General features: G+C 39.2%; 1 protein-coding gene across 1 annotated transcript; it reads right to left on the reverse strand.

The window, feature by feature from the left end:
• Positions 1–1163: 1163 nt before the first annotated feature.
• LOC133114047 (sterile alpha motif domain-containing protein 9-like) lies at positions 1164–8062 on the reverse strand. The gene is made up of 3 exons (XM_061223242.1): positions 7976–8062; positions 6089–6154; positions 1164–5767 (listed from the first exon to the last, which is right to left on the reverse strand). Exons 2-3 carry the CDS (start codon positions 6090–6092, stop codon positions 1164–1166), a joined length of 4608 nt encoding a protein of 1535 aa, XP_061079226.1. The 5' UTR covers positions 6093–6154; positions 7976–8062.
• Between the last annotated feature and the right edge of the window lie 6446 nt (positions 8063–14508).

A 14508-nucleotide genomic window follows, 5' to 3' on the forward strand; every position in this document is an offset into this window, starting at 1 on the left:
AACTTTAAAAAACAACAACAACTTGGAGTATGCATGTCCTGTAAAAAAAAAAGTCTTAATTCATCGAAATTATTTGCATAAATGTAAAATGAAGACCAATGTTAATTTTCTATTTTCTGCTATTTCAGTGATGTGTTTGGAAATGGATCCTCTAAATGTGAAGCCCAAGTAGAAAGTGGCGTTCCCATTGCCGTAGGGTACTGAGGATTAATTATAAGCTGGAATCTGGAAAAACCTATTTTGAAGACCTTGGAGAAACACATTCCCATCCCCAAGTCGACCATCAGAAGTCGGGTAATGAAAACAAAAACATACATATAGGGTTAAACATACCACATAGCACTGTAAGTGCAATAATAAAAGTGCGTAAAACATGTCCAGCCTTGAACAGGCTTCAAAAGTGCTTAAAATGTCCCATATTGTGGAAAATTACATTTCCATTGCGATGTGCATTATAAAGAAGTTTAAGGTGCTATTAAAACACTGTGAAAGTATCAAAAGACAGTCCCCAAATAACTCCACACCAGAAAATGTGCATTTAAACGAGCTGTTTGGACTTCCGTGAAGTTGTGACCTCACAGCAATATGCTCATTTGCTTCATCATGGTCCACATTGTAGCCATAACAAAGCCAAGTGTTCAGCTCATGTTAGCCAATCAGAACAGATGTTTATTGCTATGAATTAGCCTTAATGATACAGTCACTAAAACAGCCGCTTCTCAGTATATCTTTTTTTTTCTGGTACTTAAAACCACACAAACGTTGTCTTATGGATATCCGGACCTAAAATAAAACATTGGAAAGGTGTACAATATGGGAACTTTAATCTCTGGTATTTTTCACACCTCGCCACTTCATCCTTCTTTTTGACGCAGGGAGCTTCTTTGTGAGACTCTCCACTTTGCTCTTGTGTACAATCTTGTCCCATCCAGTTCCATTGTTCAGGAAAACCTGTAAATTATTCTCTTCCTATGGGGAATGTCAGTTTGGTCCAGTAACTTTAACTGAGGAATTCAACAGTTGACACTGGCAACTTTGTATTGGTTTACTTTATCAAAAATTTAAATCATCATAATTCATGGACTGTCATCACCATGGCAATTAATTACATATTTACAAGTACTAGATGTATCCATGATGCAGATCAATGTTATTTTCCCATTTTACGCTATTTCGGTAATGTTGTAGGCCACGGGTCCTCTAAACGTGAAGCCCAAGTAGAAAGTAACATTCTCATTGCCATAGGGTAATGAGGCTGAATTCAAAGCTTGAATCAGCAACTTCTTCTTCTGAGGACCCTGGAGAAACACATTCCCATCCTCTGTCCAGCCATGAACAGGCTTCAACAGTGTTTTAATCTCTGGCATTTTCCACACCTCCCCGCTTAGCCACTTCATCCTCTTTTCTGACACAGGGAGCTTCTTCGTGAGACTCTCCACTTTGCTCTTGTGTACAATCTTGTCCCGTCCATTTCCATTACTCAGGAAAAAGTGAGTGTAAATTCTCCTCTTCCTTTGGGGAATGTCTTTCATTTTGGTCCAGTAACTTTTACCAAGGAATTCAACAGCTGACATGACAATTTCATATTTGTTTTCCTTATCATCATCATTGTCATCTGGCCAGAAAAGTAAGGTGAGCAAGAAAAGAGCACTGGATACGCATTTGCTCTTGTCATTTGGGAACTGCTGGCAGAGATTCTGAAGATACTGAATTGGTGCAAGCTTCGGAGACTGAGTTGAAAGGCAACCTAAAGCAATCTGAGTTGCAATGTAGTTCACAAGATCCATTTGTTCCAGCCTTGCATTCAGCAGGTTGGAAGGATACAGGGATATTATTTCCTCCAGCACTTGGATTTGTTCCCTGTCTGTCTGGTCATGCAGGAGGGAGAAGATTGTTGTTATATTCCCCCCTCCAAGACGATATATCTGCATGCGCTTCATGAAAGGAGTCACAGTCATTGGATTTGCATTGCCTTGCTGCTGAGCTTTGGTGGGAGGAACACTGCTGAAATATTTTCCATATGCAGCACTCTTTTTTACCAACCAGGTCTTTGGATTTTTTATTCTGAACTCTGATGTCTCAACTGTTTCATCCTCCTCTGCATTTACGTCAGTCTGAAAGTAGCTGAAGTCTTCAGAGATCCATTCCAAGTCACTGCACATGGACATCTGAAGGCTTTTCAGTTTGCTGTGGAAGTTTTCCCAAGGAGTCTTAACAGCTTCAGGAATGTATTCTGTAACCAGGTACTTCAGGCATTCAGAGCTTCCACCAGTTTTGCTTGAAAACAATTGCAGTGAAAATATAAGCTTCAACAAGTTGCATCCAACCTCCACTGCAGCAAAAAACCCTGATTTGTTCATTGTTTGAAGATCAGACTTGGCTGCCATCTGACAGTCCTTGAAGCACTCTATGGCTTTGAGTGCTTTTTCAATAGCATCTGCTGTGTTTTGTGGTGTCTTCGTCTTCTTTTCAATCTCTTTACATTTGGCATTGAACCATTTCCTGTACACCTGCCCTTTAGTGTCCAGGATGTACGAGTTTTGAGGCATCTCTTTTGTTGCTATTTCTGCCCATTGTTCTGCTTTTTCAAATTGTTCTTGGGTGTAGTTGAGTCGGGCAAGCTGCTGAGCAAAGAAAGCATCTTTGTTGAATCGCTCATATGCTTCTTTTAAAAGCTTGATTGCGTTGTCTGGGTTTTCGTCTTCCATCACATGTTCAATGAGAGGAGAGAATAAACTGTCTGATTCATCACCTTTAATGACTCTGCTGCGTCTCATGAACAAAGCTCTGAGAAACTGTATATACTCCTCTTCTCCAAACCAAAGCACATCATCGTGGAGAAGATCCATTGCAATTCCGCTTTGCTTGTGCTGGCTACTTGACAACTTCTGGAGAATCTTTTTTGCCACCAGTGGATGAATGATACGGATTGAATGAAAGTATTTCTTGTGATCTCTCAAATGTATGAAGAGAAGCTTAGCTTGCTCACTTAAGGATGTCTCAAAAGTGTGTTGACGAAATCTGTCCATTGTGAAGGTTATTCTCATCATGGCCTCACACTGAGCCTGGGAAATGAAGGAGTTCTGCACATAGGCATTGAGCAAAGCCACATACTGAATGAGCTTTGTGACAACAGATTTGTGGTCAATGTCTTGCAACAAATGTTCCACAAAGTCTTCTATGTACTTTGGGTCAAATTCTTCACTCATCAGGACAAATGTCAAGATGAACTGTGGCTGATACTGTTGTTCGAGCTTCTTTCTTTTCCCAGAGAACTGCCTCTTCTCCTCTGGTGACAATTTGTGGGTCACAGCTATATTCTGGAGAGGCGACTCTTTGCATTTTTTCTCTGGATTGTGTGAACGCCTGCAGCTCAGAATAATGAAACAGGTTGTCCCTTGTGCGATTCTCTTGGTGTTGCTGGCAGTCATCAGTTCATTCCGTAGGTCACCCAGGTATTCGTTCTCACAATCTTCCACCAGTAAGAGTACTGGGAGACATTTTTGTGGGGGTTCCTTTTCTTCATATTCGCGTAGCTGAACTGCATGCTCAGACACAATAATTGGCGAGTATGACGGCTTCACAACTGCACATCGTAGGTCTTTTCTGTTGTTCCAAAGTACCTGTCGTGCAACTGTGCTCCCACCACTGCCCGGATGGTGGTATATATTGATGCTGCTCACATGTACTTGGTCTGCACCTCTTTTCTGAATGTCGCTGAGACGTTTTGAAATTTCCATGTAGGCATCCCTCTGAATGATTTCGTCAAGAAACTTCTTCTCTGCAAGCCAGAAATTCAGCCACTTCACTTTACCGCCATGGTAAAACTGCCTTTCCAAGTTTTCTTTTTCTGCCTCAATGAAGTCGGTGCTGGTGTCGTCACACTGATCAACACTCAGGATCTCTAAGGAGTACATCCTTTCCTCCTCTTTAGTTTCAAGGAGGCACTCTCCTTTTGTGAAAACTGACAAATGTTTGGTCGCTCGAGATGTCAGAGGCTGAATGCGTTGCAGAGTAGCATTCACATGGCTCATTTTCATCCCCACAACGCTGGAACGGTTAACCATTTCGGCACTACAGTATGTCTCGGCAAAGCCTTGCCACTTCTGAAAGGTGTTTTCACATTCTGCAATGCATATGATGTCTTCGTGACCTTCCATGTCAGTGAAAAACTCAGAGAAAGTGTGCAACAGAGGCTTCTCTACAGGGGAAGTGAGAAGAAAGATCACCAAGAAGGAGCCCTTCGGAAAGATCTGTTTGCATATTAGCGATACAGATTCCCTCAGCAGTGTCATTTTGGTTTTGATCCAGGTCATTTCATCACAGGGGATTTCATTTCCATGGTAATCATTTCGTCCATTGCAAAATATCCAGCTTGTCTGTTCAAACAAGTGTAGGTGGCTCTCAAATTCTTTGATGCTCATGTTACTTGGAATTTTGTAATTCTGCATGAAATGCAGATTTGCAGCATGGTGCTGAAGGTATTTGCCACAGAATCCAGACACTTTTGAATCTGGGTCAAAGTCAAAAACACAGAAAATCTTCATGTTCAATAAAAAGTCAATGTTTCTCAAATGGTCCTGCTGGAATTTGTTGGTGACAAGGATGTACCACTTTTCTGTTTCTATGAACTTTTTCCCGCTGGTCACAAGCAATGAGAGTTTCCCGCCCAGGTCTTCCCAGAAATCTGGTGCATTGAGAAATTGTGACTTTTCAGCCTCTTCTCTCAGATCATCTCTATCTTTCACACATTGGTAGAAGGCAAAAACATTTTGATCAATAACTGGTTCTGTTTTGGATCCTACTCTGCGATAGATTGCCTCCTTTTCTAGTTCAACCTTGTTTGATTTTTCCTTGAAGTTTGGAAGGCGGACAGAGTACACTTTGTTCTTCACTATGTTCACTGTGGGGACGATGTCAACCTCCACAATGTAAAGCTCTTCTGTGCTGTTTATGCTGTCCATGACCCGGACAAACTGTGGTGGGCGTATACACTGTCGCACATGTTCGCTGTCAGAAGTAAAACACCGTTCTATATGGTCCAACGCATCAACAAAGATATCTTTCTCTGTTACAGGAATGCCAATTATTTCACCATGTGTATATTCTGTGTCATCCCTACTGTCCATCACACCAAAGTGTATTGTACCATTTGTTCGAATATTCATGCATCCAGCACCAAATTTGAGAACCTCCTTGGCAAATTTTGCTTGTAGCCTTGTCCTGTCCAATTTAGTAGCATTTGCCAGGGATTTGTATTCATGGCAAGGTGTGATAAGATCAATGACACCAGATTCAGGCTGTAGAACATTATTCTTGACGTATGTGAAGTCAATGCCTTCTTTGCCAAAAGGCCTTGGTTTACAGTCTTTCTTAGTGGACAAGGACGATTGGTCCTTTTGTGTCTGTGTCTCTGGATGGGACTGATTGGTGCCAGCACCAATGGTCACATCACCTGTGCCTTGCTGCTCATTTTGACTTCCAGTTCCTCTGAGCCTAGTTACTTGAGTTTTTTTGGTCTTTTGAAGTTTGCGTCCTTGAAAAGTTTTAACAAGCTCATTTCTTTTTCTGACTATTAGGAAAGCAGGGCCAGACTTCATGCCAGTCTCTGTTTTCAGAAAGTCCTCGGTCACCTCCTTCAGGATTTTGCCATCCACTTCCTCTTCTTCCAGCTTCTGAACATACTGCTCCTTCACTTTTATTGACCTTAACCAGGAGCTCACGTCGGATTCCGTCCATTCTTCAAGCGGTTTGTCGCCCAATTCAGCTGAGGAAGGAGGATACAACAGGACATCAAATCCAGAAAATGTGCAGATGATCTTCTATCCCTATACAGGTGATCTTAAGAACACTTTACTAGTTGTAGGGATGAGAAGCTGAGGAATAGCATGTTTTATTTGAAAATGTATAGTGCAAGAACATACAACATGTTGCTATGCAAACATAGGAGAACCTAATATGGTGCTGTACACTAATATGGTCCAAAATATGTAAAGTGAATATATTCTAAAATATAGAATTGATGAGTCAAATTGAAATTGCTTGCAGAATTAAAAAATGATGACAAAAAATTACATGGTATACATACCCATTACTCACTCATGGCTTTGTTCATTTGAAGTAAAAATGCCCACATTCAAGATGTGTACTCCATCTGAGAAACATTGGACAATATAATCAATTAAAATGTGAAATCACTATTGTAACACATACACAAGGCAGTGTAGAAAGTAAAACAATTCTGTAACTACTAGTTTGGTGAGATCAGATGTAATGTATCTCCGTACAATTAGTATATGTGCTGTATATACAGCAAAACTTTCACAATAGTAACACTAGGAATAATGGATTTGATCCTTCACCAGACTGGGACCCAGAGCCCCTTCTTCCTGGATAACTTGCCAATTTGGATAATTTGCGTCTGTGGAGTCTGAAGTCTGAAGATTTATTTATTTTTCACAGATTGCAGAGGTACCCAGGGCCATGTGTTCATGTTTATATTTTACAATAATAAAAACACCACCCCTTATTTGACCACCCCTTTTCATCTTAACATGTTGATCTTAACAAAGGAACAATAGATCATTTCGGACTTCTGACGGTCAAGATAGGAATAGCAGCAACAAACACCCTCAAACCACAACACTTTGTATCCCTCCCCCTTCTCTGTAAATGCACTGACGGTGTTTTTATTGGCTGTGGCAATTAGAACCAATTTTCAACCAATGAGCTTAAATTATTGGAGTTATACAATGTTTTGGTAGAGAGTGTTGGGGCACCAACTGTATATATACACAGGCAGAGGGCAAGTCAACATGTCAGTGAGCCTTTTTCAATGATAGGAAGAGATTTACAATGGTCTTGCAACAATGTTTTAACCTAAAAATCTTATCTATTGTACCTTTAAGCAATTCATATGTTTTTTTACATGTCATTAATTTGACTCTCATGCATGAAAAGTATTAAAATCAGTTGATTACAAATTTTTCATTTCATTATGGTTCATTATTCGATAATAGATTAGCCTGACATTGCTGACATTTAACTTGGACATTGACCTTTCAGTACTGTTTAAAGCGAAATGGGCATGGTCAACCTGACAGGAGATCACATGCGTACTGCATGCAGGTAAGAAAAATAATCGCTTGTGTTGGGTGGTAAACCGGTTGGGTGGCAAATAAAAAAAAGATCTTACCGAAACAGGCGCTGTTCTATGTTGATGGCTAGTTTTGGAAATTCAACACGCATCTGTGAATGCGTTACAGTTGGTTCAGTTAAATTTCACACACTGATTTGAAGTTAATGGATTCCTGTTTGACACAATACAGTAAAAAAATTAAGTTTTATTTTATTTTATCGGCAATATTGACGGTATTTCTCGTATTTGATGTAACATACTGTATGTGCCTCGGTGTTGTGAGATAAATGGCAGGATTTACGTGTATAAGATTCTTGTGCCACTGCAGCGAAACAAATAGTCTCATGTTAACCCAACTTCACCATTAGCCTACTTATAACATCGCTTCTAATAAGATATTCAAACCTAGTCTTAAAAGCACTGAAAAATTACACTCGTTTTTTAAATGTACTTTTCAAGAAACCTACCATGGTGAGAAACGTATAAACTCATCAACTGTAACTAAAAAAAGAAAATGTATTCTTGTCAATATGCAAAAAACATATCAGTTTGGAAACGTTTATAAATCGTAGTGACGCGGTATACGCGGTGTTTGCTTTTATATATATATATATATATATATATATATATATATATATATATATATATATATATATGCGCCCTTGTAGACTATCATAGCTGCAGTATTCCGTTATTTAAGTAGCAAAGTGTTTTTCCCAAGTTTGCCAGGTAGTAAGGACCATCCGGCCAATTCCTTACCTCTTTCATATTGATGGAACCATTAATGAAAAAGATCTAAAATTATTATTTTTTCATCGAGATTCATTTTTGACTCACCATATTTAGCAGTAGACAAGTGTAGACGATATTGTTGTTTTATATCCCAACGCGACGGAAATCAAAGCGATGAAAATCATTGCAAATGAATCATCTAAAGAGTGAACTCAAAATTACCTGAAGTTCTACTTCTCTGTGAGACGCCTTGAATATCATTGAATATATTGAATGTGCATGCAGGTAGCCCCCCCCCTTTTTTGAGGTGCGGCATAAAAAAGGGTGCGGGCTATCTGCATGCACATGAAAGTTTCGATTTCTGGAAAAGTAAAGTTTGGCTCCAGATCAAGAAACATGAAAAAACATGATTAAGAAAATTAACAAAAATCTTACCTATTGTACCTTTAAGCAATTCATATGTTTTTTACATGTCATGTCAAAACAACTAATGCATCTTGGTGTCTCGGTGGCGCAGCCTGTAGAGCACTGAACGCATGCTCATTGTGAGCCACGACGTCGGCGGTGCGGGTCCGACCGTCTGACTATTTGTCGCATGTCTTTCCCTCTCTCTCGCCCCCATTCATCCTGTCTCTATATACTGTCCAATAAAGCTGAAAAAGGCCTAAAAAATATATATATTGTACAGTCTTTTGTGTGAAATCATATTCCCAGCAATTGTTTGGATTTATGTTACCCTACATCATTCAGCTCCTTGTTTTATTCTTTAAAAATACTTGTTGATCTGGGTGTGGCTGGCTGCTGCACTGATACTTAGTGCGTCATTAGGTGATGTGACATGGACGGAATGTTACTTGAAACAGGTCCTACAGTACATGAATAAAGACAATAGAGGCTGAAACATTCTACAGTATGGAAGAATTTTTGGCCACGATATGCTTCCATAGACCAGTCGCCTATAAACAATGTCATCAACCTCTGTGTGTAATAGTAGAGCTAAAAGGTGTATCATGACTCAGAATGAACATTACTTATTAGTATAGTAGTATAGTATATGATATATCTGTTCCTGAAAAAGTTGCCAATTACTGTAGCCTACTATAATGACATAACTAATTAAATATACCTTAAAGTACATGATTGAAGCTAGCCAGTTATTGCTTTGTAGCTGACTACAATCAATGTTTGGCAATTTGGATAACTAATCACATCTGAAGGAACTGATAATAAGTCTATTACAGCCTACACCTGAATAAATGTTTAATTAACAACACAAATTGTTTAAAAGTTTTTTACAAAAAACTAAAAAGATGAAATAAAACTTTCAGTTAGAAAACAAGGGGGGGAAGTAGCATAAATGTATGGGCGTGCTGCTAAACATGATATAGGCCTAATTGTGATGTGTGCATGCACAATACCCCTTGGACAACTCGATTGGGACGATGAAATGAAACACCGGCTTCGCTGGGTGGGTAAGAAAGGAAAGAAGCAGAAGAATGACACTTTGTGGTTCCCACACAATAGTTATTGTTCTGGAGTTATCAGCTATCAACTGGGAACATTATTTCACAGGAAAATAGTGTTCAATGTTAAAAATATATGTCTGAATTAAATGTATACCCCCTGTCATTTGGTAACAATGTATAGTTTTTGAGTAATTAGCTATGCAATTGATATGCTAGTGAACTGAAAGGCTATAGCATTGCATGCCCATACCACACTGGAAAAACAGCAACAATTGCTGGGAACATGATTTCACAGAAAAGACTGTACAATATTACAGATATAGGTCTATAGATTAAATGTATGTCCCCTTTTATTTGGTAACAATTTATAGATTTGGAGTTATCAGCTATGCAAATCAGCTGAAGCCAGACCGGAAGTTCTGGCTTCATGGAGCTCACGTATACTATCACGTTACTACAGTTCATCAACGTGTTCGGAGGCAGTCTGAATCACGTCACAGTCAGGAAATCTGATCATGGCGCAGAAAAGTTATGTCCCTTATGAGCAAGCTAACAAACTCCCGTTACCGTACATACTTTCTGCTTCTACGGAAGCATGACGCTGTTCTGTCCTGTGGAATAGATGATGATCCCAGTATTCACCCTGTTGATACATTAATTTCGTATTGCATTACAGTCTATCATTCTTACCCACGAAGGTCCTGAAATCAACAATTGCGAACCATTATGTTCAATTTTTCACTTGAGGTCCGCCCAGTCTGGTTTGACTAGTTAGAAGCCTGTTCAGTTAAACCAAGCCCTACCACTGAATCTTTTACTCATCAAAGCTGAAAACTTTGAGAAAATCCACATCGAGTCATATAATATATATACAATAAAAGAAAATGTATTGTATGACATTCAGAAATAACGTTTGTCTTTCAGCCCTATTTGCGGCAGTTCATACATTACATTACATTATTGACATTTGGCAGACGCTCTTATCCAGAGCCACATACAGTTGATTAGACTAAGCAGGAGACAATCCTCCCCTGCAGGGTTAAGGGCCTTGCTCTAGGGCCCAACGGCTGTGCGGATCTAGCCGCAGCTTAACTTTCCTTAACTTTTCCCATTCATTCTCAACGGAAGTTCTTATCACTTCGGATGCGATATATTCTTGGCCGCACGTTGATATCGCGGCGCTGTTCCGAGATAAACGAATGACGTCCTTACAGCGCGGATTCCTTAACTATTCGAAATCGCCTGGCGCGAATCATTTCCATGGGCTCCTTTTGGTAAGTCTTATCTAGATAATTATTTTGCGATTAACGGGTCCTCGAATGATATTTATGTTGTTGAGGTATTCCCGATGTATTATTGTTATTTTGAATGTTCCAATTGTTCGTTTTTTTATGTGGGAAAATTACAGGTAAACGGGATAATGTCTCTGCATGTCTGTTTCTCAACGTCGTAGCCAGCTACATTAACATGCTATCACATTACGGTTTTAAAATATCACCGTCATTAATAGTATTGACAATTTGTATACACGTTTGATTCGTGAAGGTTTAGACATAAAATGTATTATTGTTGCTCTTATTTCACTGCCAATTGTTTATTGACATAGGCCTAACTTACTGTCATTCAGACATCTTGGTATATGTTCCTTTATTTTCCATTAATATATTATTGTTGTTGTTGTTGTTGTTGTTGTTGTTAACTTGCCCATATTATGTAGTTGCCCAGCTAAGTACTTAAATAATAGAGCAGTTTCCACAATTATTATATTATACAATATTTACACCCATGTTACCTTCAATTATATGAATGTACAGTAAATACATATACTTTTTTCTTTGTTTAGTACAATAATGACTGTAATGCCAGGCATTACAGTATAATTAGGCACACAGTATAATTAGTACAGGTCTCTTGGTTACTTTCATACATTTCATAACTAATGTTACTTTGATATCTCCAGGTGATCAGCATGTGGAGGCGTGTATATTTTCTCCCAGGTAGGCTGCAGATGTACTTCCGAAGAGGTCTGTGAAGTCCTTGGCAAAATCGGAACAATACCAGTACTTCAGGAGACCCAGCCTTCACCTTCCCTCCTGCCCTGGCTATTGCAACTGCCCCAGTCCCAAGCCCAGTCTCCTTTAATACCTATGCATATCCACCATGCTAATATTGTTACAAACAACAATATATAGTTATTGATATTTTTGTTGCTGTTGTTGTGTTTATATGTTCATAAGAATTGTAATATGCAATGCCCTCCGTAATGCTTGGGACAAAAACATTTATTTAGCTCACTACACCACAATTTTATATTCATAAACAAACGTTTCAAAGTTCAAGTTCTCATATTTTATTAAAGGGTATTTTTATGCATTCTGGTTTCACCATGTAGACATGACAGCACTTTTTATACATAATCCCCATTTCAGGGCACCATAATGTTTGGGACATATTTATGTGATGTAAATTACAGTCATGTTTACTGCATATTTTCTGTATGCATGACTGGTTGAAGTCTGTGACCCACTGAGACATGACTGGTCTTCTGTGGACAGTAGTCTCTGACACATCCACACCTGCCTCCTGAAGGGTGTTTCTGATCGGTTGGACACATGTTTGGGGATTTTTCTTCATTATGATGAGAATTCTTCAGCTATCAGCTGTAGAGGTCTTACTTGGCTTGCCATGCCCTATGCCCCATTACATGTTCTCTCTCCTTAATGCTGTTCCAAACAGTTGATTTTGTTACACCTAAGGTTTGGCATAACAAAACAGACATTACAGACTTTTTATTTAAATTTTTCAGTCTCATAATGGCTTCCTTGACATTCATTGGAACAACTCTGGCCCTCATGTTTAATGACAATAATACAAACCAAAGGCAAGAAAAAGCCTAGAAAAATATGATGTTTATTGTTACTATATATAAAACACACTGTAATTTCAATATGGTGAAACCAAAGTCTGTAAACATGCCCTTCAATATTTGCTGAGAATATGCATTTTTGATTACAAATCTAAAATTGTGGAGAACAGAGCCAAATAAAAAAATGTCTTTGTCCTAAACATTACAGATTGCACTGTATATAACATTGTAATCTTTTTTGGTGTATGTAATAAATTGCAATAATTGATCTAATGTCAGTAGTGATGAAATGTCAGTTCTACATCTAATGTAGAACTTTCCACATATTGTTATACATTGCTATTTTCACATACATACTACTGTACTACTTTTATGTTGCCTCATTGTGTAAGTGTAAATATGTTTATACGGTTCTGTACTTTAATAAGCTATACCTTTCACCTCAGTTACATATTTTGCATCTTCTATTTGACAATATACACTCACTTTATTAGGTATTTATTAGACATATTAGGTCTTTTGCTGCTGTAGTCTATCCACTTAGAGGTTTGACGCATTGTGTGTTCAGAGATCTGTTCACTGATGTTATGTGCAGTTATTTGCATTACTGTCACCTTCCTGTCAGCTTAGACCAGTCTGGCCCTTCTCCATTACCTCACTCATCCTCAAGCCATTTCCGTCCGCAGAACTGCCGATCACTGAATGTTTGTTTGTTTTTCGCACCATTCTGAGTAAACTCAAGAGACTGTTGTGGATGAAAATCTCAGGAGATCAGTAGTTACAGAAATACTCGTACCTGGCACCAACAATCATGCCACAGTGAGTGGATGTGTGAAAAGTATGCTGAAGCAATGTTGTCTGATGCAAACCCAAAAAGAACCAACAGGTACGTGGAAAGAGAGTTCCCTCCTTCAGACAAGAGTCAGGCACATTTTAACATCTGGTCACAGGTGCTCCCAATTGCGCAAACGACCTGGTACTCCACCAACAAGGTACTCCACCAACAAGGCACCTGTGAAGTAACGCCAGAATAAGTAGCACAGAGCAGGGGGCCGTAACATCCATAATTTAAACAATTTTAAACAATAAAATAAAAAAATTAAAAAAACATTTACAGAGTTAGGTGGCACGGATGGTGCAGTGGGTAGCACTGCCGCCTCACAGCAAGGAGGTCCTGGGTTCGAATCCCCGTCGGCCGGGGCCTCTCTGTGCGGAGTTTGCATGTTCTCCCCGTGTCTGCGTGGGTTTCCTCCGGGTACTCCAGTTTCCTCCCACAGTCCAAAGACATGCAGGTTAGGCCTATTGGAGAGTCTTAATTGCCCGTAGGCATGAGTGTGTGAGTGAATGGTGCGTGTGCCCTGCGATGGACTGGCGACCTGTCCAGGGTGTATTCCTGCCTTTCGCCCAATGTATGCTGGGATAGGCTCCAGCCCCCCTGCGACCCTGATCAGGATAAGCGGGTTCAGATAATGGATGGATGGATTTACAGAGTTACAATAACAGCCATTAAAAACAATGTACGTAAAATAAATTGCATATCCCATATTGTTCAGAGTGAGGGGGACAAAGCCAAATACCTTAATTGTATTTGAGATATTTAGTAGAATGATGGCAGAAAGGATTTCCTATCCGTAGTGAAATGGAGCTGGAGATCTAATGACACAACAAACATGATTATGGAACAATTCTCCAAGGAAATAGTTTCCATTGTTTATGTCATGGTTGGCCAAAGGGCGGATTCGAGCAGTGGTGACCATCGTAGGGCTCTACACCTACACATGGCTGGCCCAATGTGGCTACCCTGGGATTTGAACCACCAACCTTGCCTGTCCCAGTCATTTACCTTAACCACTACGATACAGGCTGCCCCTTATTCCTCTTACCTGGAAGAGCAGACAAAACCCTTCCCTGTGTGGAATTAATGGGAATAAGCGATCTACACAAAGAGGGAAAACTAATGTCTTTTCAAGAATTATCAGCCAAATGCAACTTAACATGCATATATCTTTTAAAATATTCAGAACTAAAATGTTTTATATATGCAGGTCAGAATCAAGCATATATTGGCACAACCTTTTCTTTATAGGAGAAAATTCTTCTTCTTATGTACTTTTTCTTAGGTGTCTGTGGGAGGGTGAATCAAATTTCAAAATTGAAGTTGCCATGTGTATTGACATTTATTGCAAATTGGAAAATCAATTAAAAAAATTAAATAGGTATCACTTTGTGAAGAACAGTACACGACTATATTGGTCATATGACACCGTATTAATTGCATATTGTTCATTCACTCATTGTAAATCAGA

The sequence above is a fragment of the Conger conger genome, chromosome 16 (genome assembly GCF_963514075.1).
Source record: "Conger conger chromosome 16, fConCon1.1, whole genome shotgun sequence".
Lineage (NCBI taxonomy): Eukaryota > Metazoa > Chordata > Actinopteri > Anguilliformes > Congridae > Conger > Conger conger.